This window comes from Salminus brasiliensis, chromosome 1 (assembly GCF_030463535.1).
Source record: "Salminus brasiliensis chromosome 1, fSalBra1.hap2, whole genome shotgun sequence".
Lineage (NCBI taxonomy): Eukaryota > Metazoa > Chordata > Actinopteri > Characiformes > Bryconidae > Salminus > Salminus brasiliensis.
In genome coordinates, this window is record NC_132878.1 from 49,771,877 (window position 1) to 49,799,671 (window position 27,795).

The 27,795-nt window shown below is 42.7% G+C and overlaps 1 protein-coding gene across 2 annotated transcripts; it reads left to right on the forward strand.

Annotated features, from left to right (window-relative positions):
• The first annotated feature begins 1,418 nt into the window (after window positions 1-1,418).
• kif26bb (kinesin family member 26Bb) lies at window positions 1,419-26,130 on the forward strand. Of its 2 annotated transcripts, XM_072681261.1 has the most exons (15): window positions 1,419-1,857; window positions 2,595-2,909; window positions 5,465-5,827; window positions 9,481-9,638; window positions 9,815-9,980; window positions 15,311-15,508; window positions 17,673-17,766; window positions 18,610-18,869; window positions 19,134-19,317; window positions 19,460-19,604; window positions 19,694-19,853; window positions 19,969-22,867; window positions 22,954-23,123; window positions 23,386-23,536; window positions 25,372-26,130. In XM_072681261.1, exons 1-15 carry the CDS (start codon window positions 1,822-1,824, stop codon window positions 25,569-25,571), a joined length of 5,499 nt encoding a protein of 1,832 aa, XP_072537362.1. In that variant the 5' UTR covers window positions 1,419-1,821; the 3' UTR covers window positions 25,572-26,130. The 2 variants fall into 2 exon arrangements, with proteins under 2 accessions (XP_072537362.1, XP_072537367.1); XM_072681266.1 differs by lacking the exon at window positions 23,386-23,536 and having other exon boundaries at window positions 25,372-25,490.
• Window positions 26,131-27,795: the final 1,665 nt, after the last annotated feature.

Consider the following 27,795-nt stretch of genomic DNA (forward strand, 5'->3'; position numbering starts at 1 on the left):
CAACCTCAAACTCAGTGGGTAGCTCCGGTCATTGTCATGGCAAGGTGCTGGTGACCACTCCACCAGGGGCCTCTCTGGCTCTTGGGCAACCCTTAAAGGAGTCGCTGACCGACAGCTGTGCTGCGCCCACTTGGTCACCTGCATCTACTTTCTCTAGGTTCTACAGTATCAGTGTAGCTGCGCTGTCTACCTTTGGATCTTCTGTTCTTTTGGCCACTTACCTGCCCGACCGGGTGCATCCACTGGCTACACTGCTTCTGGCAGTCTGTAGGCATGAAATAGAACGCTAGTTACAAATGTAACATGTCCTGTCATTTGGACGGTGCGCTTTCCACAAGTATTCTCTGGGGGACGATCACAGTGTGACCACTCCATTTAGGTGAGCAGGTGTTACACGTGACCTTGTTGGTATTAATTGCCGATCTGCACATGCGCCGAGGGAGATGATGCACTTGCCGTGCCGCCTCTGGGGCATCCAGCATTCATACCGGCCAGTGACCAGCGAGAAGATGTTTCGAGTGAGTCTGTAGTGAGTGGTTGACATGGTTTAGCATTAGAATTAAACATCAGCTCACTGGCTAAAATCAGAACCACAGCTCTGGTTAACATTAATGGAGCTTCATGATGTACAGTAGATGCTGCACTGGGGCTTGTGAGATGTGTCTCTAACTCTGCCATCTTGATCTGACAGTGCTATTCTGACCCATGAAAATAAGAGAAAACGCACTGCAGAACTCTGCACAGCCCTGCAGGTAGCAGAGAGCTGTATAAAAGGCCTGCATGGCCCTGGACTTTTTTTGGGCTGAGCCCCGGATGTTTGAAATGACTGCTACTACCCCTGCGCTACATATGAATGTAATACATCTAAAAAATGAACAAAGTGGCTTTATATGTTCTGTAGACATTATGACCCTCACGTTGAAGTATGCAGAAACTGTTGGAATTCCCCTGTATGGTGCAATCAACTAATATTAATAATTAATAATAATAATGCTAGTGCAATGGGGTGCTCAGGATTAGCTGCAAACGAGCCTATAAGATCACCATGCCCATTTCCACTGTTGCACTGTGGAGTATTAGAACAGTGATGGATTTCCACCCAATACCTTTGGGATGGGTTGGAGTGGGGTGTGATATCCAGAACTAATCATCTAATATCAATAATTAATCATCAATCAATCAATTATCACAACAATGTTCCAACATGTAATGTAAAGCCCTCCCAAAGGAGTAGAGGGTGTAAAACTGCTGACCCCCCCCCCCATCGGTGTCTACAAACTTTTGGACATGTATGTGTATGGCATTGTCTTTGCTCCAGGAGGCGCTGTTTGCACGTGCAGCTCTCCATCTCCATGCGGTAACCACAACAGTTGGCCATCTCCAGGCTTGGACTCCTGACAATAAGAGGGTGGCACCCCACTGCACGGAGTGAAAAACACGCACAGGGGAACTGTTGCTTTTACTGCTCTCACTCTCGCTGTCCTGCAGTTCAGCGGAACCGAGCCGGGGGTTCTCCACGGATACCAACAACACGCAGCTTGCTGAACTGGAGGTGGAGTGGGAAGATGCTGCGGCTGTCTGAGTGAGAACTTCACCCGGATGCTCTTATTCCTCTGTATTACACAGATTTTACTCTCTCAGGGCTGGGAGAATGACTGTGAAGGGCAGCTGAGAGGCGGGGAGCGATGATGTAGGATCCGCAAACAGCAAACCTAACCCTGAAAGCTTAGAGAGCATCTTTGTGCTTCGCAGCTCCCGTGATAGAGGTAATTCAGTCTCGGAATGATTTAGTTTAGGGGGAAATCTCCTTTTCTTTACATCATGGGGTCTTCGGAGGTAGCCAGGAGCCAAGGATACGTAAGTAGCTATCTATATAGCTTTAACACACAGTGGACGTTTAGGGCTAGTGTGTTTAGCAAGTGCATATAGATAGCTAGCTAGCTTTCTTTAAGTGTTGTATTTTGGTGTTTTTTTAATGGATTTAGAGTAGAATAAAGTCTACTTTAGATGTTAGAAGTTGAACTTTCTTTAGCTAGGTTATTTGAGGGTTGAATTTAGCTTTCTGTTTAGGCATAGTTTATTTTTTTTCAAGCCTGTTGCATTTCTGCTATTTTTACGCAAAAACGTTAATATTTCTTAAAGCACGTAAAAAAGTATTTTTTAAGTTTTTGACGATATATTTAACGTTTCTTAAGGAATATATTTTAATCTAGCTAGCTAACTGTTGTGTGAATCCTGTGTTCAGTCAGGTTTAACACGTACTATATTTATGTCTATACTTATACTTAAACCGTAAAACGGTTGTGTGTAGTACTGAAATTGGGTTATTCGGCTCGTAACGACAGTGTAACTTCTATGTATAATCATTTATTAAATTAAAATGTTGGAGCTATACAGAACAGTATTAAAAAAAAAAAAAAAACTCCAACATTTAATCAAAGAACCAATTCATGCATTCAGACGGTTCTGATGGTTCTAAGAAGAACCATTTTCCTAGAAGGCTGTGTGAAGTGTGTGCTGCTATCTGAAGGGTCTCTGAAGGGTGAGTGTTTAGACTGGTCCAAATCACAGCGTGTTGTCCGCTTTCCCTCTAGCTCACGCGCGCGCCCCGCGCCAAACCCGCCTCGCGCTCCAGCAGCGTGCCGCGCGCGCACCGGCCGCCCCCAGACGGTGCAGGCGTGGTAACGGGCACCTCCACCGACCCGAAGGCTGCTTCGCGCTGTACGGGGGACCAGTCGCCTCGGGTTCGTGCTCGCGGAGGCAGAGTGTTCCACGACCACGGGGAGACCAAAGGGGAGAGCTGGAGCACGCCGGGCACAGGGCGTGTGTGTGTGGAGTGTGCGTCACGTGTGGAGGTGCTGAAGGAGGAGGCGCAGAGGCTTCTCAGAACCGGGCACTTCAACACAAGTGTAAGAACCTTGCCGGACTGCAGTTAGAGACTGCAATCTATCTGCTGGTGCACAGCTTGCATTAGCTGTCCTTGCATGAAATCAGTTTCTGACCACAGAGCTGCACTTAGCTGGGGGGTTTTGAGCAGTGGGCCAGCAGTGACTGTGCAACGCAATGTGCTGCTACCCTGTCAGTGTCAGTGATGTGCTGAGACCACTGACATAACATCTTGTGGTCAGGAATTGACCAATGATCAGTGAGGTAGAGGGGGGCAAATTGTGCATCATGCACAAGATGACAGATGGGCTACAGTGTGTAATCATGCATCTCTATAGTGGACCTGTAGGGTGGTGCTCCTAAGTTGGACAGTGAGTGGAAGCAAAAGATGGTCCTCATAAAGTGGATAGTGTACATATTGTGTATATCCTCTATGTCTTGGAAAAAACACATATCTCCAAAATGCCAACTTTGCAGGATCATTTCTGTTGGTCCATTCATCATGACATTTTGACACAACGTTAGGGACAACTGCCAATATCTGTATAAACAGTATATACAGTATCTATCTATCTATCTATCTATCTATATATATATATATATATATATATATATATATATATATATATATATATATATATATATACATAACCCGGTAAATAAACAACATAACATATCTTGGTGAATACGTAAAATAAAATAACCCGTTAAGGTAATATCCAAGTGAGATCCAAATATACTGTAGCACCCATGACACCTTTTAGTACAAGGTAGCACTAATCTGGAAGCATGGGGTTATTTTATTTATTTATACTGTATTTTAATGTAATACTGTGGTATATTTGGAAAATATCATGCTATGGAATTGTATTGCCCAGCCCTAATTGTACACATTTTAAGGGAAAGGGCTAATACACATAATGCACTTTAGACACAGCCCCTCACAGTGACACATTCAAATGACATTGGACACCCATTGGACAGCCAGTCCGCTGTCTCAGATACCCATTACATGCAGAAGCGAGGCTATTCTTTCTCTCTCTCTCTCTCTCTCTCTCTCTCTCTCTCTCTCTCTCTCTCTCTCTCTCTTTGTCTGAAACGAGTTTAAATCGATTAGCCTCTGTAGCAGAAGCGTGGCTCACATGTCTCCCCTCCAACTCTCATTACGTGAGATATATAATGGGCGGGATATGAAAACCCAGTTTCCTACGGAGAGGAAAATGAAAATGTAATGTTATTTAAGAGAGAAAAATGCATTTGTGGGCACTGGCCTACTGGTGTTCATATTTAATAGCGAAAATAGGTTAGTGGATCACACAGTAGTCTATGTCGGTCGTCCTGATAACATATCTGCCAGACTTCTAGACTCCATGTCCTTTGCATTGGAGCGCATATGCCGTAATTTATTCTGACGTCCATTCATCATACCCTAAGGACTAGACTTTGCATGCAGGTCACTCAAGGTCTGTCTTTTTGAAGTTAATGCGTTCACGCTACACGGCATGGGCGAAAGTATGTGGAGCATTCCGAGTATCCAAAAAACCCTTGATATGGAGTCCCATCCCCTTTGCTAAAACAAAAAAAAAGACCCCTCCCAAACTTCTGCTGCCAAGGTGCAAGCATTACTGTGTGCCGTAGTATTAAGATTTCCTTGTATGGCAAATCCAACAAATCATCAACAGGAGTGATGCCACAGTCGTCTGTGGCCACAGGCTGAGACTTCACTCTCTGGTTGGGTAGGATAGCCAAGGATAGGATGCAGTGGCTCAGAGGGGACCATAAGGTACTGTAGCTTTTACCCTTCCCACTTGGTAGTTTGTCGAGGGCAGGACTGGGAAACAGAATGATCAGCACACCACAATCACAGCTGCTCCTCAGCTACCAACCTAAGTATATCTGATGTTGTATGTGAAAAATCGACCCCCTGTCATTATGATTTGTTTCTTGTGAAGTGGCATTTGTGGGGTTGGCCAGTTGCCAGGCACTGAGGATATAGTTTGTACTCTGTCAGCGGGTAAACACAGGTACTCTGTCAATTCCCATAGGGAATTGCCTCAATCCTCACAGTGGTCAAGTCCATCCTCATGCTAAGTGATCAGGGAGCTAATTGGTGGGAATTGGCCATGACCTAATTGTGAAAAAGTCCTTTCCCTGTAAGGGGCCACTGTTTGGTGGAGGAGGAATAATTGGCATTGTACATTTGCGCAGGTCACATTCTCTCGCATCCACCATACCCATATTTACCCAGAACATCCACCAAACCCACTGCTATGCTGTAGCTGCTCCTGGACACAGTGACAGCACAGTTGACCAGGAAACCACTGAATTGTTAGCAGTGGGTGCATCTGAAACAGCTAAACCAGGGGAAAATCTATATTCTTTTGGCCATTCATTACTGTTAGAATAAGGTGAGCCATGTTATAGCATCACATTTGAGAGGCCGACTGTGAGACGGAAGTGAGCTAGATAATAACATTGGTAAGAAACAATCAGCAAAGCAAATCAAAAGGTTATTTTCCTTAAAAATGACAGACAAGGGTATCTGTCTCTGATTTGCCTCTTCCCTCTCTCTCCCCAGGACCCGAAACTCTCTGTGCTTCTTTATGAGAGTGTGCAGGGGCCTGCCTGGAGCAGCCTTGCAGGCCGCTGTGACGTCTGCTCCACTCACCTGAGCCAGCTGAAGCGGGAGGCTGTTCGCATGCTTCTAACCCAAAACTGGGCCATCTGGCCCACTTCTTCCCCTGCCAGCGTCTCACCCGGCCGCCCCGCCTCGGGCGCTCACACTCTGCCCAGAGCCTGCAGCTCACAATCTCCCAAACCCAGCCCCCGCCACAGACCAAGCAACCTGCGCACTGACAGCTGGGTCAGAGAACAGCAGCATTTGGATTCCCTGTATCCTCCGGCATCTATAGAAGATGGGGACTCTTCTTTTGCTCAGACGGTAGGCTGCTACTTTAACATGGCTTTATTTTAGTACAGCATTATAGTAAGTGCTAGATGTTACGAATGAAAAGAGTCAATGAGGAAACTTATGCATATCTACAGTAGGGCCGTATTAATAATCAAGAAATCAGTCGATTATTTTGATGATTTATCAAGAGATCAGAGTTTAAAAAAAAGGGGCCAAATATTAAAAAGAAAAATTAACTGAACAATGAGGAACCATGAACAGTATTTTAAAGATTATAAAAAGGTCATTTTTGGAAAATCTAGGAAGTCTTATTATATCACTGCTGCATGAAAATGTAAAAATGTGCTTCCATCAGGATGTGTGTTCACTGTTTGAGCTAGAGGTAGTGTTTCAGGATCAGTGTATCAGAAGAAAACGCTAGATCAGATATCTGATTTGATCTGATTCTGTAATAAATCTAGTATAGCTGTGTCTTTCGTCCTGTGGAACTGTAGTGTGTTTTAGCAGTTTGAGCACAGTGGCCTACTTTAGTTCAATGTTTTTATTAAAGACAGTTCATTTTAAAGCTCAGCTGTTTTTGATATCAGTATTGGCCATATGTGCACTGTTAACTATCATTGTATACTACTGTTCTTCACTTTCCTTATTTATTACATTCTAGTAAACAGAGATTTAGGGCAGAGAGGTAGGGCTCTACCAGAGTGACTCTACCAAACCGCTATGGCCTGGGGTCGTAAGTTCAAATTCATGTCACTTTGCCATCAGGGGGGCCGAGGTCAGAAAGAGCACAACTGGCTGTGCTCTCTCTGGGTGGGTAGCTGGCGCTCTCTCCCCTCATCACTCTTACGCCGTGCTGCGGGCACAGGCATCTGTTAGCTGGTCCAGTGAAGCTGGGGACCAGGCACTTTCCTCCAAGCGTGTTGGCTGCCTGGCAATGCCGCACTGGTGGCAACTTAAAAAGAGGCAAAGGCTGGCTTTGCTTGTATTGGAGGAGACATGTGTTACATTCTTGCCCTCCTTGTATTGGGAGCATTGCTAGTGCTAGGGGGAGCTATGAACAGGTGGGTTAATTGGCAGTACTGAATTGGGAGAAAAAGGGAAAAATTCTAACCATGCATTGTGCACAATTTAACCATCTAGCAAATATTACTAAAAATTCAGAAAACTTGATCCTGAACTTATGACCTTGAATTCATGTACTAATTACAATCAAATTGGTCAAATTGGTAAGCTTATCTGAATGTGTACAATTCCTTTTTTCCATTACTGCCTAATCTTAAACAGTTACTAATAAAGTTTACTTGATTGTTCAGTTTAATCCAGTAATTGTGGAATCTCTGCTCTAAAGCAGAATACATTCATATCATATGTTTGGTCAATTTCTGGGCATACTGTTCATTTTATTTAGTAACTTTTATATCTCCATGTGGAAACCTCCCAACCGAAAGGACCCTAACCCAGCCTGCTAACGATTATCCATTACATTGCCCTGCTCTTCACGTGAACCGTCCCAAAGCAGTAAGAGCCATTATCTCCAAAGGCTATCCCCATGCATCTCCTCATGGCATGTCACTTTACTCTCATTTTATGTGCGCTCTGAAGAGAGCTGTGCCACATGTGTGTCAGCCTCTGATTCACAGCCCCTCTAATCGGCCTCAATTAGATTGCGAGCAGTAGCTACAGTGTGGCTATTGTTAATGGTAAAGGAGCTCTTGATTTATTCTTGTCATACAGCAGGTGGTCAGAAAAAAAAGAGGCCTGATCAATATTACTGTAATATTTAATGACCAGTGAAATATTCATACCCTCGCAGGGCTGGGCCGTAAATAAAGACAAAGTAGGAATGCTTTCCACTGCAGTGGGGTTTCTATGCGGCACTGGCTATAGTGCATGACGACAAGCTCAGTCCATTAGGCTCGCTCCATTTCATTACACAAACAAAGCCACTAAGACTACATGCACTTGAATTTGCTTCTGGACCAAATATGCTCTTAAAAATATAGCTACATCAATGTTCTTGGTACTAGATAAAGCCTCAGAGTAGCCATAAAGTGCTATTTCCGCCTGGGAAATAGCAGGTCTCACAGGTCGCAGGTCACAAACAAGATTTCCAGCTTTGTAGGTGATCAACTACATCAACATTAATAAAAATGTTAAATGCTATTCTTTATTGCTTGCAAGAGTGGATCGTTTGGATCGTCTTTTTTCTCTTGGAACATCAGTCTCCAAGGGGAGGTGCTCACTAGCAGCTCAACAAAGTGTCAACAGCTCCATTTTTAATCTGATAACAGAGTGAGAAAACGAATGGCCACTAGGTATGATAGAGATAGAGACTACAGAACCATCCATCAGAAGCTTCTTTAGGGAACTAAGCATGGCACCTTTATTTTTAATTCTGTTCTAAAGGTAAAGTCAGGAGGGGCACTTGTGAAGGCGCCTTAATTTAAATGGCATCTGACTGCACCAATATGCTCACTAGTCAGGGAGTTCAGCTGCAGGAGTGCAGCACGCATGTAACTGAATCTTCCTCAACCCCCCCGGCCCCACTCCCTGTCTCTGGAGGAGAAAGGCAAAGTGAGAGGAGACAGAGGCTGGAGGAAAGGAAAGTCGAGCAGAGGGAGTATCACTAGAGTCCTCCTCAGCAGTTCCATTTCAGCATCTCTCCCCCCCTCCGCCCCAACCCTCAGATTGGCTCTAGTTCCTCCTGGCACTAATTGGCATTACAGCATGGCATTGCATTCTTGTTGCAAGTGCGAGCGGAGGGCTCTCGTTTCGCATGGCTGGAATACAACATCGATGAGACATAAAGGCAAGGCTAAGAGCGCCCAGTGTTCGTCGTCAACTCTGTATGCATGACTGCGGGTGAACCATGGCTTCGCTAGAGCAGATGTGGAAAGGCGGTGACTTCAGACAGCGCCCATAGCCTCAGGCGGCCACTTTGTGTGTGCCAGGGCGGGACACGTTTCAGAGAGTTCATGATTTTATCCAAGCGTCTGAGTCAGTTCATATGCTCACTGTGTGATTCTTGACTCAGTTCTGGACTTAAATAGCCAGTAAGTCAGAGTCATCAGGATTATGCAATCTGCTGTTAATATATTTTTGCCTTAGTGAAAATGCAGAGAACATACATTTTCAGGGGTCCCAATTATTAAAAAAAGTATTTACTTGATTAAGTACTCTTGTACAGCCATGATGTGCTAGCGGTTAAACATTGCTGTGTTCTCTGTGGCTCTTTATTCATTGCTGTTATACTATTGTTTTGACAGTCTTACTGGGAATTATGTCTTTGTTTTTTCTTTGACATACTTTTCAGGGTGAATTCTAGATCTCTGGCACCATTGATAGCACACTGAGTATAAAATAATAACACTATGAGGAGCTCAAAAGACTGATAACACAGCTAAAACAAAAGAACAAAATGTGACACCAGAGTGATGCTCTGCTTATTTGAAAGGATCTGGTAGTGCAGTGTGTTAACTAATGTTGATCATCAGCACATATCTACTGTGTACTGTACATAATTAATGCCAAACTGTTATCTACACATTCTTCAGTGTTTGATTACAGTCAAAATGCTGCTCTTTAATCCAGATTCCTCTAGGTTCTGTAACTGATTAAATAACTGACAGCAGAAATGAATTACGGTGAAAATGCCTCTGTTGGGTCCTGTGGTTTGTCTGCAGACGTCTCAGGATGCTTTGAAGAATAACAAGGAGGATGAAAAGGCTACATCATCTTCCACGGTTCTCTGCCACTTCAGCAGTCCGCTGCCATTTAACACTTCTAGAGTTTCAGCCCTACTGCCTGCTGGAACCTCTGCTGCCGTATCTTTCATCGTAAGGTAATAGCACACAGATCTATCTTTCAGAACAAGGGGCAATCTTTATCTGTCTGAACCTATTTTTATGTGAAGTACACTGGACATGCAGTGGATTGAAGCAGTGTGAGCCTCAATGTGACAAACCAGTGTTATCCTGTCAGCTTCTTTCAATAACAACAAACCCAACATGTCCGCAGGGCTGTCCAGAAGTTGAACCTGACCGCAAGAAGGAGGAAGCAGAACAATTACTGTTCTCGCTATCCAACCAACTTCAGTGGCCTCTTGCAGAGGACCCCGCCTCCTGCTCCTTCAAACCTCTTACAGACTGCCTGCAAGGGGAGGGACATGGCAGAGACGGGGAAGGTACAGTTGACCTACATTTATATGCCTATAGTTGGTTTTTAGTTTGAAGCTTGTTTTGTTATCTGATGGAAAATCATATAGTAATTACGTTCACATTTGACTCAGTGTTGTTGTTTTTTAAATAAAAAAAGCATGCATTAAGTAACTTGGCCTTCAGTACAATATCAGAGATATGAATAAATGAGCCAAAAATGATTGAAATGATTAAAAAATATTCAGACATGTCTGCCACTCTCCTTAATCAGACCATGATCCATTCGATATGTATGTCCTTATGATTAGCATAATTTGCTTTTACGCTGATTCTATTACATGTACCAGAGCCGTTAAGTACCTGAACACACATGACATTCATACCCGCATAACCTTTCAACCTGAAACTTTTTAATGTCCTCACCGATTCCCAAGAGCAGGAAAATCAATTCAGTTTAATTGAAGCATACGCTACCCTCACAGTTCACGCTGATGGTGGATCTTCTTCAGTTTCGCATTAGACAGCTCTCACGCTAGCACCTGGTGGTAAGCATGCACTCGGCCTGACTCATCCAGCAGACATAGCCGAGCAAATGGACTTTTAAATAATTCATCCCTCAGAAACGCAATTTGAACAGACACTCAGCAGAGCTGGAGATACTGTCAGTCGTTGAACAAGTGCATTACATATCAGACATAGCATCAACTTCAGTTCAGTAAGATGGTATTTAATAATAGGATTTTTCAGGGTGGAAGGACTCAGGTTTTCAGTAATGGGAAATCAGGTTTGTCATCACAAAGCCTCACAAAGTTGCTGCATTAGAAATATTATTTTTCCTCTAAGGTGACTGACTGAATTTTAAAGGGCCCATGTTGTAGATTTTTCTTTGCCTTTTTGAAATTGTTGCCTGTGGGATGTTTCAAAGTGTTTCATTCACTTCCCAGTTCATTTAGGCCATATGCTGAAGCTAAGCAGCAAAAAACATGCACTGTTGTTGAGATGACTGCAAAGACATTTACCTATAACTGCCCATTCAGCATAGAGCAGTTTAGCTCCACTGTTTTGAGTATTGGGAAGCAAATGTGTTATTGACATTTGAACAGATTTTTGTGGTGCAGTGAAGCACTGCCAATAAAAACAGAGCCCCGAAGGTACAGTAATGAAACCAGCCTGATTGATACTAAAGGATAAAGAGATTAATTGAGGCCACATAAACATTCTAAATGATTTTTAGGGATATAAAAAGACCAAAAAGGTATTTTTTTTAAATAGCATAAATGTAGCCGAAACCAAGTGTTTATTGATGTTTATACTTTTCAAGATGATGACCATGCATGTTGGCATGCCAATGATTATTGGCAGTCAAATATAAGTATTGAAAAGCTATATAATGACTTCTAGCTTAACATTTCATTGAACAGATTCTTAAGGTAAAATTACTTTTTCCCCCCTTTCCAATTATTGAAGCCCTGCTTTTAGAATATTGTGCACCCTCATGAGAACAGCACACCTGTTAAAATGCTAGCTGTGAAGCTAACTGAGACCATACTTTCCTATGAAGCCATTCTAAAATATCTCCTTTTTAAAAATCCTTAACTTGTTGACTCTTGCTCAGTGCATCAGGTTAAGGCCAGGGCTTTCAAAAAGGGCTGCTGCAAAAGCTTTATTTTTAAGATCAACGCATTGTTTTTGTGCATTGAGAAGTAAACTTTGGAAAACTGTCCTGCTGGAACAGCCAACAATGTCGTAATCCTAGCCTCCAGGCAGAGTTAGCAAGATTCTGATATAAAATCTTCTGGTACTTGATGGAATGTATTACACTATGTATTCTAACAAGATTTACTGGGGCTCTGGGAAAGAAAAACAGCCCCACAATGTCATGCTTCCCAGTTACTTTCTGCAGATTCCTGGCATGGAGGTGACATCAAATTCTCACTTAACTGTGATCCATCAAAAAAACGTTGTACTCTCAAACCATCTTCTGTACTGCATGTGGTGGTGAAATGCTTAAACATGCTTGAACAGAGCACAGACCAAAGGAACAAATGCTAGCCTAGGGTAGGCTATGCTAGGTCATGTCTGTTTTTGGTTTTAATTCTATATTCTCCACCAAACATTAAGGACCTTACCATGCCTTCGTTCATCTTCTCATCCGGTTATGTCACCTGTGGTCGGCTCCTCTTTGATATACACACGTGGATAAAATTGTTGGTACCCCTGGGTTAATGAAAGGAAAACCCACAATGGTCACAGAAAAAACTTGACAACTCTGACAAAAGTAATAATAAATAAAAATTCTATGAAAATGAACAAATGAAAATCCGACATTGATTTTGAACCATGCTTTAACAGAATTATTTAAAAAAGTAAACTCATTAAACAGGTCTAGACAGAAATGATGGTACCCCTGAAAATAATGTGACCAAAGGGACATGTTAAATCAAGGTGTGTCCACTAATTAGCATCACAGGTGTCTACAATCTTGTAATCAGTCAGTGGGCCTATATATAGGGCTATAGGTAGTCACTGTGCCGTTTGGTGACATGGTGTGTACCACACTCAACATGGGCCAGAGAAAGGAGATGGATAATATGAATGGTAAGAGCCCACACATGCAGTCTGGAAAAGGTTCCCCTTCAAACCTGAGACAACTGGAGCAGTTTGTTCATGAGGAGTGGGCCAAAATACCCGCTGAGAGGTGCAGAAGTGTCATTGGCAGTTACAGGAATCGTTTGATGAAGTGCAGTGATTGCCTCAAAAGGTTGTGCAACAAAATATTAAGTTAAGGGTACCATAATTTCTGTCCAGGCCTGTTTTATGAGTTTATTTTTTTTAATAAATTTTGTTGAATCATGGTTCAAAATCAGTGTCAGATTTTCATTGGTTAATTGTCATAGCATTTGTATTTATTATTAGTTTTGTCAGATTCAAGTTATTTTTGTGACCATTGTGGGTTTTCCTTTCATAAACCGAGGGGCACCAGCAATTTTGTCCACGTGTGTAGATTGTAGAGCTTGAGGACAGAATCAGCCTACTTCATCAAATCAAGAAAAACGAAGAGCTACTTCTCACAGAACCAGCCGGCCCACAGGGTGGTAGAGGTACTGTGCTTTCACCAGTTCACGCCCAACTCTGGGCTGGCTATGAACTGGCCCTCCTCATGTTCAGCACAGGCCGCCTGCAGAGGACAAACAGGCCATGCTCGCGTCAATTCTTACTGCTGAACGCTGACATGCGGCTTTCATGCTTGTCCTCACCAGTTGACACCAATGTGCGGGGTGGGCACCATCCTTCACCTCAGGCCATCTCTGGCACACACTGCTCGTCGCTGCTGGTGACCACCACACTTACCCATCTTCTTTGATTACAGGAGATTGTATTATCAGAAATGTGAGAGCAAATTCACTCACTCCTTCTCAGGACCCAAAATTAATGAGATTATGGTGCATCTTCCTAACCTCCTGGCTACATATCCTGGTGTCTGCAATGTTACCATACATGCTGGCTACAGGGATTTTAGAAAGCCTTTAAGGAAGACATGGGAAAGCTCTTTTAAGGAAGAGCTGGGACCCATTTAAACCACATCGGCTCTCAGATTTCAATGCACAACATATTGTACTCTACCTGAAACCAGAAATATCTATTTAGCTATTTCTTCAATCACAAGCCTTCACCTAGGAGCAACGACTCAGCTGTTAAGTCATCTTGGTCACCCCTCTTCTCCTATACTGAGACTTTTAAACAGAGGAAAGGTCTAGGCATAATCACTTTAAATATAAGAAGCATTGCCCAGAAGGATAAATCAGATCTGATATTGAATTTGGAATTTGCATAGAGCACAGTAGCAGTTTCCTGATGGCCTGCTGTGCCAATGCCGTCAAAGACTTGGTTGAGCTTTTATCTCCATACATTGACTCAGAAATGCTGATCCTATGTGATTTTAATCTGAACAAGACAGAGTTTACACGGCTTCACCAAATCAATCTTTATTGACTTGTTTTTATCCAACAGATCTGACGAAATTACTTACCTTGGTTTTAGTGACCACTGCCTTATCGGACACATTAGAAGCTCGAGCATAAATGGTCTGGCTAATGGACTGTGTTTAAGCATTTTAATGAGCAAGCCATTCTTCATGATCTTCTAGGAGTCAATAAGCACAACCCTTACAAAAACGTCAGAATTGAGATAGATCTAATCCCTGGTGCAACTCCGAAAAGCTATATGGCACATTACTACCTACCACCTTACTATCTATTTAACATAAAGGTACTTCAAATAAGAACATTTCCATCAAGTGAAGGTTAATTAGACCCTAGGTTATTCACAATCTCTATTACGAACATGGTTCTTTTTGGAACCATTCAGAACCATTTGAAGCACCATTACTAACCTAGGCCATACACTCATAATAAGTAAGTTCCAGTTCTATTTCTGTTCCATTTAGTATGATTTCCCATACGAGGTAGACGCTACAGCCTGTAGTGTGCTAACAAGAGCATCTTCACTATGCTTCCACACACATACCCTACAACTGTCGAGCAATACCTGCACACTGCCCATTCATTCATCTTCGTTCACTACATGGATGCTTCGTCCATAGCTTACCTCGGACCGTAGCTGCATTCCACTCCACAGAGTCGCTAAGCAGTGACCTTGTATTCCCTACATGCCAGATCGGCCAAGGGAACTTCAGTCGGAATGCTCTGCAACAGCATCATTAGCAAACTAATAAACTGCAGCCATGTATCATATCAAGTTTACCATTTTTAAAATTGCTACCTCGAAATAATCCTACATTGAAAGAGCCACTCAACACAAGTACCTTGACTAGATTTTTCCTGTATGGGAAAAAAAAGAGTTTCCCAGTGCACACAGGGAAAACAGTTATTGCAACAACTATATCTGTTGTCTGTTCTGGATTATGGGGATGTGATGTACAGACATGCTTCTGCAACCATTACTGGTGAGCCATACAATATTCATCACTGTTTATTCTATAAAAATGGCTACTCATCTCCGGCTGTGCGTCGAGAGACACATTGGTTTCTTTTCATCTATAAAGCACTCACTGGCCATATGCTATCGTATATCACAACAATGATCAATATAAATAAGGCAAAACAAGAGGGTCAAGACTTTTTTTTTTACTAAACTGGGAAAATCTGTGATTTTCTACAGTAAACTCTAAGGCTAAGCTCACTGGTGTCAATTTCAAACTTTGTCTTTAATGTATGTAAACCTCTGACTTGCCACTGTACATGTTTTGTAGGGCAGCCTGAGCCCTAGCCCAAATAGTTGGTTGTTCTTACGTCCCATAACCAGCAGATGCTTAATCATTGTTCTGCATTTCCAGGTCAAAGTGATGCTGCGAGTCAGCCCACCCCCAATGACAGGCACATCTCAGTCACAGGCCCTCAAGCTGGACCTCCGCAAGAAACAGGTCACCGTTCTGGAGCCTGCCAACCAAAACACACAGAGACTGGCTGCGGGTGCAACCTTCACCCCAAAGACGTTCACCTTTGATGCTGCTTTTGGCCCCGATTCATCCCAGGTCAACAGATCACACTGTTGTGTTATTGCTGTCCGATGACCTGAAAAGGCATCTTCATGCCATCCACATGCCATCTGGCCCATAATCCCATTCAGATTTCCACCACTCTTTTAAGTGCATAGCTGGTTTCTCTTGAAAAAAAAACATGTCAGACGCACTCAATTGAACCCAATTTGGTCAGCAGTATGCACAGATTTGTTTGGATTTATATCAAAACTCATTCATGCTGAAAGAGCAACACATGTTCAAAAAACTTGACATTTGGCCTGTGCTTGGCTTGGATCACTTCAGTCCAACTGTCAAAAACACAGATGGGGATACTGAATATGTTTCCATTCCAGTGTGAATACAGTATGGTGCAAGACTCTACCCTTCATTTATTTAACTTCCAATCAAAATGGCCTTAAAGTAATTCATTTTTCACAAGATATTTCAGAAGAGGTCAGATGTAAGATCCAATCGCATTAAAGGTCCATTAAGTATTACATTTTCTGTACTAACTGATAAAATGATCAGGATGTGTCATCAGATGTTAAAGAAACATACAGGTATAAGCTCTAGTATTTCTTGACAGCAGTGCTTCAGCCTGCATTTTGGTCTTTGAGGGGTCAGGTACGGAACATAATAGCAAGGAAACACAGCGTGCTGCTACTCTACTGCTACATAAAAATATGTATATACATTATCTGTTAAACTGAGCAGTGTGTTGTCAGGATCTGTAAGGTAGATGATCCAACTCCAGAGTGTATTTTAGGAGCAGTGGGCTCTTGTTTTCAGGATAACGGGCTCTTTGGCTCTGGCTGACGCAGGCATCGGTGCATCTTGCTAGCTAACAGTGGTCAGAGTTAAATAAAATCCACCTAAGCTGGTTTATCATGTGCAACCAATAAAAAACATGTCAACTTGCCGTTGTAAAAGCTCGGCTTACGCTCCTTCCTGCAGGTTCAGTGTCCTCAACCTGGCATCCCGCTTGAGCTCTCTCCAGTGTTTTGCAATCAGACTGCGATAGACATTTGAACCGATTGCTGTCATTTAGTACTTATTGGACCTTTAAGGAACAGGAAAGTCAAAGTAATAGTTGCACAGACACCTGAAAAATTTCTGAAAAAGCACTTCTACAGATCAACCTGCAGTTGCTGAATCCAGACTTGGGGTCCTATTTTAGCGATTGTAGGCGAGGCATCAACCTTGCAATTTCCCAGAAAATAGGGCCCTTAAAGTGCATTAGATGTGTTTGGGATTTGATGGTGAAAAGCAGAACATGGTCCATAGTCTGAACTTTGGAGGTGTGGAAAAAATCTCCTGCACATTTCTTTACAAACTAAACGTGAGTCTGCTTAAAAGAATGGAAACTGTAAAAGAAAGGGGGAACTCACTAAACACTGTAATGTCTCATAGTATATTTAATTGTTGATGTGCCAAAGGTAACACAGGTAAAAATTATTCATTTGTACATTCTAAGCAAATATTAGCTCTAGATAGTACTGAAAATGATGGTTGTAATAATAGTATAAGGCATTTTGGTGCTATATAGAATCCTTTTTGAATCAAGTTTTAAAAGGTTTTCCACCAATGTGAAGAATGTTTATACCAGGCAAAGACCCATTTGAGCAATTAAGTGGTCATGGTTCTGTACAGAACCACATCCTTCACTGAAGATGCTTTTGTAATGAGTTTGCTTAATAGCTATTTTGGTTGGAAGTGAAATAAATAATAGGAATTCTTCTACACAGTGCTGTATATACATCTGAAATGTGTAATACTTTTGAGAGTCTGAGCCAGATGGTTAGCCAGAGTCCAAGCTTGTGCTTGGAAGAGTTTTAGGTTTAACCCATTGAACTCTAGGGTTTATTACTCAGTTATTAACCCAAACGCAGAAACTATTATATTTATTCTATTATATATTATATTATTTCATAACAGTTTTTATTTAGCATATCTTGTGGAGACCCACAGGGTTCAATGTTAGGAACTATAAAACTGATGTTAGTTAAGAGATTTGTGCGGGTTTAAACATCCCTGCACTTCTGCTTAAAACAGCATTTGTGCCACACAAACTCGAGTAGTCTGTAGGGGTTTTGTAATACCCTAGGGAGCATTCTAAAAGGTTACAAGGAAGTCGCTCTGAATAAAAGCTTTACCCCCTTTTTAATCCTATCACTAGGCCGAAGTATGTGAGAGAAGTTTATTTGAGGTTCTCCAGTCTGTGGTTGCAGGAGCTGATGGCTGCATCCTAAGCTTTGGACAAAGTAAAGTGGGTAAGTGCGAAGCTGTATACTATTATTAAAACCTTTCGCTGAAAGCTGCTGTCCACTAGCTTCATTTAATATGAGAGAGCTGCTCCTTCCTCTGCTCTGTTTCTCAGACATACTGTTTGCAGTGTTTAAGTGTTTAAGTGCTCTGCTTTCCACCTCTATTTCATCGTTCACGTTTTAGAGAAAAACAGATTTATCAATTATACATTGCAAGGTTTTTTTTAGCACTGTGTGCCACTCCCCTTGTCAACACAGAGGCCAACAGAGGCTGAGATTGAGACCTGTGCCTTGTGTACACATGCCAGTGGAAGTGGCCTGGTGGTGGGGGCGACGCTTAATGGATGTACATTAATGTTGTCCTGTCTTTAGGGTGGTCTCTATACTGGAGGTCATCATGGGACATCCACTTAGCAGATTATTAATAATTGTCCCACCCGAAATTGTGAAAAACGAATTCCTCCTCGCAGCTTGGAGCATTACGTCATTGGCTATTAACTAATTGAATTTTCTGCCCATCTGTAAAGGTTCCTGGCTCACGGCCAGAAGTTATAAATCTTTTAAACTAGATCGCCGCCATCTATGACTAATGGGAGTGGTGGTGGTGGGGAGGGGGGGTTGCATTTAATTGAAGATGACATTGCATGACTTTTTTTCCCCTATATATGAGAATTGTGTTCTCAAAACCAGAAGCCATATATGTGCAGTGCCTTGGTGAAGGTTTTTGATGCTGTATTCAGAAATAATGGATGCTGAGATATACGAATAATTTAAAAGATGGCCCTGGTGGCTCTCTTTCATTCTACATTAAGGAGCCATCTCTGTCTTTTTTTTTTCTTTTTGTTGCAGGAACATCTTATACTATGATTGGGCGAGATGACTGCTCACCAAGCCTTGGAATCATCCCTTGCGCCATCTCTTGGCTTTTTAAGCTCATTAACAAAAAGAAGGACAGGACGTGGGCAAATATCTCTGTTTCTGTGTCAGCGGTTGAGGTGTGCGGGGAGACTGAGGTCATCAGGGACTTACTGGCAGATGTTGAGTCAGGTGATTGCAAGGATACCAAGCCAAGCCTTCACCTCCGGGAAGACCCTGTCTGTGGCATACAGGTAAGGTTTCACATTTAGGACTGTTCTCATGATAAGAAAGAGTTTATGTTGCATATTAAGCATTCATGGAAAAAAGGTTATGTTAGCATAGCATATGATGGACTGCCATCAAATTTAAATTATTAATTTATTGTCCTAACTTGCTTGAATATTCATAAGGAATCATTTAAAAAATGTACTAGGTCCTCATCAATATACATGCCACCCATCTGAAAAGCCCTCATTATGAATGTGGTAATTAGGTTGTCAAAATTTGATTTTCAGCTTTGCAACAACAACGTGTTAAGTGCTCCCACGGCTGAAAGAGCAGCTTTTCTGCTAGATGCAGCCTTGGCCTCTCGGAGCTCAGGCGGGGCAGGGTGTGGAGGAGCATCACAGCATCACTGCCACATGTTCTATACTCTTCATGTCTGCCAGCAACACATAGAGGGCAGCACCAAATCCGGGAGTGAGAAGCATTACGTTACTTCACGTTATTTTGACTATGTTTGTGTTCATGTCTGTATAATATAATAAGGTTTTCTTCTCATAGTGTACACCCATTACCCATTTAACCATTGCATTGTTCTTTCTGTGTGTCTCCTCCCCAGTGTACGTGGACCAAAGCAAGTTAAGCCTAATTGACTTAGGTAGCTGTACGACAGAGAAGAATAAGAACAATGCAGCGGTCTGCCTTGTTGACCTCGGAAATGTCATTATGACCAAGCTGAATGGGCGTAAACATGTCCCCAAGAAGTATGTCAAGCAAATATTTCAGCCACATAATCTGGTGCATGTATGACCTTCATATGAGCCTACGACACACCCTTTTTTTGTTGTTACAGGGGAAGTAAATTGGCCATGCTCATGCAAGAGTCTCTGAGCAATGTCAACTGCTGCACTACAATCGTAGCCCATGTTTCCACCTTACTCGAAGACCTCTCAGAAACTCTCTGCACCATCCAGGTTGTTTCTCAGATTCGAAGACTACAAAAGAGGACTAGGGTGCGTCTTTTGAGCTTCTTTAATAAATAAATACATGCGTTATTTGCATCTGTGATCAAGCTAGTCCTTTAAATTGTCGAGAATGCTAGTAATCATTACATTTTGTCCTTATCAGAAATCTTCTTCCAGCTCACCTGGAGGGAGAAGCTCTGGAATAGAAAAGAAAGCGAACGACTCTACCAGGCTCCGAGCATTTCATTCTGCAAGTACATTAGATCGTGATTTCTCACTGCCTCACCTTTTCGATGATTTAGAAGACTACTCTAGGAGTGACAAGTCATGTGACTCTGTCATCTGTGTTGATCCAAATGGTTGTGTGCACCTTAATGAAGAGGACAAAGAGAGTCAAGAGTTTGTGCCAATAATTCCTTCTTTACAAAGGAACAAGACTGACTTTAAAGGGTACTCCCTTCTTAAGCACTGTGATTTCTTAAAGCCAATTTCCCCATGCACAATAAAAAAGGAGGCAAAAAAGCAGGACATCCACCAAATGCCGTTACCTGATTTGGAGTGTCTCAAGTGCAACACCTTCGCTGAGCTTCAGGATCGACTGGGATGTATAGATGGAAGTGATTTGGCTGCCATCAATTCCTGCAGGGAGCAGTCTACAAATGCTGTGATCAAATCAGAACCTTTGTTAAGGAAAGCTACTAAAATCCCAATCCCAGCAGCAGAGGTACAAGGATCTTTAGTTAGGAAATTAGGAAACATTAATGAGAAGGCAATACGACAGCCTCTTAAGCAAGATACGCTTGTGAAGGACATTGAGGAAATACCTCATAGGCGTACTACTGGTCAAGCCAAAAGTGCTCAAATAAACCCCTCTTGTTCACCAAGACTTGACGTTGTTAGCAACTCTATGCAGTTTGAACAAGCAACTGGCAACTCCCAAAGCCTTACTCAAACAATGGACACCAGCCTTTCTTTACCCTTGCCAGTGGAGGGAATGTCATCAGATGACTCCACTCTGCCCTCTGAGATTCGGATTTCTCCCGTGGGTAAAAGTTCATCCTCCTCCTTCTCGGCTGGACTGGCGTCCCCAGTTTCACTTCCTGTCACCCTAAGTGAAAGTATTTCCCAGTTGTCCATGGAGAACCAAAGAGAGATGAAGGCCACTATCACTGTAACAGTTCAACAGCCTCTGGATGTGAATGGACATGATGAACTTATCTATTCTGTGATTGAAGAAGTTACAATCAATGGGGCAGTTCATAAAACCCAGGCTGCCAAAATCGTGAGTGTCACCGACCCCCATTCTCTGAAGGGCGTGGCACCAGGGACTCAGTCTGTGAGGATCATAAGCAGTGTAGGAGAGGATCAAACTGCAGTTGTATCTGAAGTTCAAGCTTCAGACCAAATCTGTAAGTCCACTGGAGGCAAAACCATTCCCCTTGTTCAAAACTTTGTGGATGGCTCACAGGTTGGTGACACTTCTCATCTTGTTACTATGCCAGACGAGTTCCAAAACATCGCACAAGAAGTCTCTGAAGCTGCTTTTTGCTCCACCTCCCAATATGAGATCTCAAGGATCAAGGAATACTCGTGTGAGATCAGACCGGAGCAAAAAACTACTAAGAGAATGTGTAATCAAAGCAACGGTGGAAGCTTTTCTCCAGCTAATCAAAGGATATTAGATGATTTTAAGATAAAAATTCCAGAAAGTCCAGTAGGTAGTTATTCAGCCCTTGAAAATTGCAATCCTACAAGAGAACAGCACAGTCTAGACAAACAGTACGATTCCCAAGACTCCCTTTATTCCTGTAAGAATCCAAATAGCCCGAGAGCAACACTAGAAAAGAAGCAGTGTTCCATCAACCTGGCTCACATGGAATGGACAGAGGATAGTGAATCGATGTCTTCGGGTCAGGAATCAGACAGAGATAGGTCCACTAAGAGAATAGAAAGACTCCCACATCCTGAGTTTGACAGTGTGCTGAACAAGATCACCCCAAAATCCCCTATTGATGAGAGCAGTAAGCTGTTCAGTGCCAAACTGGAGCAGTTAGCCAACAGAAACCAGTCTCTTGGTAGAGCACATTTAGAGTGCTTTGACTTACAATTCTTTGAAGAAGGCAATGCTGTGTCTACTCAGGGATCTTCAACAAGGGTGGGGAGTTGTTGTACCTCTCCAAGAGTCAAAAAAAGACATCTTGAGCAGAGTCATTTTATGACTTTTGGCTCTAAAGCAAGTCTGGATGAAGACTATGCATCAGCTCAGGCCAAAGGCATGGTAGCACCTGGAGGTAGGGATTTTTTTAATGAGGACCTCATTGTGTCTCGAGCAGGTCACAGTTTCAGAAGAGTTCCAAGGTTTGTCCCCCTGTACGATACTGTTGAAAGTGACCCAACCCAGCTGTCCAAACCGAGCCAATCAAAGATGTCAGCTGGAAGCAAACTCTTGTCCAGTTCAAAGGTCTGCAAGATGTCTGGGGCTAGCCCCAAGACTTCATGTACCTCCCCCAAATCTAGTAGACACTCGATCAATAGGAGTTCAAGCTTGTCTCCTGACGGGTTATCCATGAAACAGATCTCATGGTCCTCTCAGTCTTTAACCCGTAAGCAAGGGAAATCCTCTATCTCGTCTAAACCTCTCAGCAGAGCATTGAATGGACGGATTGAGCTTCTTCGAGCAAGTGGAGACTCTCTCTCCAGCTCAAGCCAAGGTAGCTTGGATACTGATGAACTGCCTGAACTGTCAAAATGCAAAGCGAAATTGCTGAATCACACTTTACCATCCCCATACAGTCGGATCACAGCCCCGCGTAAACCGAACCACTGTAGTGGGCATGCGAGTGACAACACGAGCATCCTGAGCGGGGAGCTCCCCCCTGCCATGTGTAAGACCGCCTTGCTGTACAACCGCAACAGTATGGTCAGCAGTGGCTATGAGAGCATGGTAAGAGACAGTGAAGCCACATGCAGTAGCACTTCAATACATGACTCCATCAGTGAACAGGGTTGCTTCTTTAATACTGCAAGTGGAGCCAGAAGCTCCAAGAAAAGGAACAATCTAGGTAAGTTGTCTAAAAGTCGAAAGATTTTAGACAGCATTGGTCAGTGTTTTTCCAGGCTTTTTAGGATTGTTTGCTTTAATTTATAGGACCCCAACAGAGACGTCCATCACAGGACACCCTCCTGACTTTAAGGAGGTCCGCAAGCGGTGCCAGAATACGTTGGGTAGATCGTAGTACCCCAGATTCCTATGAAATTAAAGTCTATGAGATTGACAACGTGGATGGCTTGCAGAAGAGAGGAAAGGCTGGAAACAAGGTAACATTCAGGCTAAAATTCAGTTCAGTTAAGCAAATGAGTGTCATTTGGTGAATCTATCCATATACCTTTTTGCTAATACCATAACCTATATAGGCAACTATAAACACCTGTGAGGGTGATGATGAATTAAATGGATGGCCCAGTTATTGCTCTGGTGTAGCTAGTGAAGTCGATTTCCATTACAGTTCAAATCTGACAAATAATTAGAGACTTGGCTATGGTTAATCCAGCCTCTCCCTTATGTCGGCCATGCTGTCAGAGTGTAGTCTGCTTCAGTGCCAAGCTGAAATTCCTGGAGCATCGACAACAGAGGATTGCAGAGGTGAGGGCCAAGTACAGTGCCCTAAAGAGAGAGCTGGAACTAGCCAAACAACATCTCATGGTGGACCCGGGGAAATGGACCCGTGAGTGTGAGTGTTGACAAAAGTCAAATTAGGACTGCCTTACTAATATTTTAAAAGCAACACTCTTGTGATTTGCTGAAGTCATTTTGTTTACTTTCTTGTTTGTCTTTTATTAACCCGTTAGCTCTGAAAACATATCTTTTACAATTACTACACTGTAAAACCTTCCTGCACTGCTTATTGAATTAACCCCTTAAAAAGCCTATGGCCTGCCAGCGGGCCAAAACTGTTATTACAAACTTCTATTACCAATAAATAGCCCCACCAGTTTGTACCGAAGTCCTTGTAGTTACCGAGTAATACACCTTAGCGTGAAATAAGCCTTGCAATGTCAAGGGGTTCATTAACATAACTTAAATAGTACGGAAACTCAGGATCACTTAATCTTTTAGAGTTATAGTTATAGTTAATTTGTGTAAGATCAACATTTTGGCATATTTTGAGTTATAGTGAACTTTTGTTTGGTCAGTGCAACCTTAATGAGTAAAACTCGTGTCTCCACAGTCATTCCCTGCAGGCTACCTTCCCCTATGGGGTCAGCTGTCATCTATATTGTGGTGCAGTTACCTAGCCTCAGTTTTGTAGCCTGTAAAAGCAAAAGTGGGGCTTTATATTGGATAACTGCTACAGCATCCACTCATGCTTCCTGCTCAGTTTTGTGCATGTCTCTGCTCAAGCACACCTGATTCAACTCACCTGGGAACTGACAGGTTTAGTAAGTCTGTAGGAAGACTGTGCTGGACTCTGGTCCCTGTTGCCCTCTCCTCCAGTTCAGTTGTGAAGACCTCTATTTGAGTAATGCCAGCTTAAACAGAGTTTAACTACAGCTCACTCACTTTACTTGCATGCTTATAACACTTAACAAGTACATTGTTTGTACTCAATTCAGGGTGTAATTTAAGCTAAAATGACTTGAGTTATCAAACTTAAGTGGTTTAAGGCAATCAATTTCCTCAAACCATTCGAGTTCAGATAACTCATCAGGTTTTACAGTGTATCAGCAATATCAACACATCGCAAACATATATCATATATATATATATATCAACTGATTCTTACATCTGAAGCCCTGTCTGTGTAACAGCTTTTCTATGAAATGTCTTTAAAAAATTCCCAACTAAATCTAAACTAAACTAATTGCATCTATACATATCAGAATATTATGACCACCCTGGTTTGAAATGAACATGGACGGACCATTAGATCAGCTCCACTGACCACATAGGAGCACTGTAATTCTATAATTACAAACTGTAGTCTATCAGAACCCTATTGGACCACCACAGAGCAGGAAGTATTTTGGAGGTGGGCCATTCTCAGCCCTGCAGTGACACTGACATGGTGGTGGTGTTAGTGTGTGTTGCACTGGTACGAGCGGATCAGACACAGCAGTGCTGCTGGAGTGTTTACACACCTCAGTGTCACTGCTGGACTGAGAACAGTCCACCAACCAGAAATATCCAGTCAACCAACTGATGAAGGACTAGAGGATGAGAGTCAACAGATGAGCTTCTGTCTCTGACTGTACATCAAGGTGGACCAACTAGGTAGGAGTGGACAGAGAGTCCACAGACAGCACAATACACCACTACCATGTCAGTGTCACTTCAGTGCTAAAAATGACCTATCACCCAAATACTACCTGCTCTGTAGTGGTCAGTCCTGTGGGGTCCTGACCGCTTAAGAACAGGGTTAAAGGAGGCTAACAGAGTATACAGAGTAACAGATGGACTACAGTCTGTAATTATAGAGCTACACAGTGCTCCTGTGTGGTAAGCGGAGCTGATATAATGGGCTGAACTATTTCCTTCTGTAATACATGTTTGTTCTGGGCTTTACAGTTGACCTCTGGCAGACCTTCGAAGTAGACTCCCTGGAACACTTAGAGGCACTGGAGTTGGTCACCGAGCGGCTTGAGAGCCAGGTCAGCCGCTGCAAGGCACGTGTCATGATGGTTACCTGTTTCGATGCCACACCAAGGCGCAGGCAGAAGAAGCGCTACAGGCCACCTGTGGAATATAAAGGGTTTATGGGAATATAGCATGTTCAGATGAAAATGCCATTCTTTTTTAATCACGTACAGACCTGATATTTATACAACCTGTATCATAAATTCCTCTGAAATGCCACCAACGCCCTTATGTCGAACTCATCGGTGCTAATCAAATCAGATTTGAACAACAACACATTCTTGTTTTGGCACCAGCCTAGGCTTGGATATGGGTCAAAGCGACATATTGGAGTGCAGAGCTACAAATGAACTTGACAGATGGAGGTCCTGAGTCAAGCTGACCGATAAAATGAGTTTACAAATGCCTCAGCTCCTGAGCTGCCTCCACAGCCACGCGACATTGCTAGCATTGAATTACTGTGCCTGTGACGCATCCTTATCCATTACATGAAGTGTATGCGGCCAGCAATGGCGGTCAACAGAAATATAGAGAATTTTTCAAATGCAAATTCGCTTTTCGAAGGAGCCGTTTTATGCAATGTAAAAGCAATGTTCATGTTTTTTCAAGCCTATAAATCAATGACTGGTCTTATTTAATTGGACGTTAAATGTAAACTATACAGTGTGCAGTGTACAATTTACCATAGTGGTCCCATTCGTTCGTTCGTTTTATCCACTAATAAATCACTACATTCGCTTCTGAATTCACTGATTCTAAGATCTGCTGCTTAAATGCTCCATTTCTCAGTTCATTCCTTTCATCTATTAACAAGTAAGCTTTAGAAACATGTGGATGGACCTACCAAGAATATCATCACGCATAAAAATATGAAAATATTTTTTTGTAACCCAGTTTCAGTGTAAACTTCAAATGTATAAAGTGACTCAACTGCCCAGCTCGTTGTGCTGTCAGAAGACATTTTACTCCTCTGAGTGGAGATTAGGAAAAGCAGCTGTATGGAGTTCACTCAGCAGAACAAAAGGTCTGTTATAAAGTAAGAGTCATTACAGCTCTCAGTAAGACCCTACAGTTCCCCTTTTTCTTTCAGGGCGGCGCTTGTCTCTTTCTGCTCCAGTTCCTGCATTTGGGCTCATTTAACATTTCTCCCCTAAGCTAACGGTGCACTGCAGATGTGAGCATATATTACTGTCTTTATTTGTCCTCTGCTTTAAATCCAGAGAGACACATTACACGTTTCAGGAGCAGAGAAGATAGTATAGGTGTTGACCCATTGAAAATGCTGGCATTAATCCTAACTAAAATGTAGCCGGTTTACATTTGTTACCTCTGTAACCTGGGCAGGATCCAAGGGCCTCAGTGTACGGTTCTGTTGCCACACATACAGTCATGTGAAAAAATTAGGACTGTAATAAAGAATTCATTCGGGGAGAGCTTGCCAGGCCCTGCTGCAGCTTTACACCGTGGCATTTCCACCTCTATGCTTCAAATGCGGTGTCTGGATTATGTCCTAATGATTCAGCACATTGTTCCAGATGTCCTGCTCCTGGTCTAAGGGCCTGTTTAAGCCTGGTATTAAACATGTGTTTACAGTGATCGGATCACGGAAGACCACAGCATTTCTAAAAGCTCACGCCTGATGTGGGGGACAGACGCTGGCCTTCTCTAATGCAGTTTCAGAGTAGGGAGGCACAATACATCGTATCAGCATCACTGTAGTCACATCGCTTGATGCAAAAGGAAAGTCTGCACTGTTCTCATTTTCCATAACATCTTCTATATGTGCAAATGTTTGTGGACACACCTTCTAATGAACGCTTTCATCTACTTCGAGGTGCACCTGTTGCTGACACAGATCTGCAAATTCACACATGTAGAGAAGTATTGTCAATAGAATGGGTCTCTCTGAAGCAGATAAACATGAGGCTGTTGGCGGAGGTGGGCTAGAGGGGTATAAGCGCTCCCCAGCATTGAGCTGTGGAGCAGTGGATAATGTAGACTTGCTCCAGTGGACGACCCATTGTGCCTCCGAGTCACAGCATAGAGTCACTTAAGTCTACATTTAAATGCTGCTTGAATAACTAAATAGGTGGTTGGTGTGTTTGTGTGGAAAACTTTGGGCTGTGGTGATCATTCAAGTCTCTCATCACAGAATGCAATCAAGTCCTCACAGTAATGCTCCTGAAAATCTAGTAGAAAGCCTTCTTCCTTAGACAGTAGAGACACAGTTACTCCAACAAAAGCAGGAGAAACTCTTTTATTAATACCCTTTTAGAATATTTTAGCAGAAACAATGAATAAGGTGTCCCGATACTTTTGTCTGTGACTACCAGAGGCAGATTATATCTGCCCATT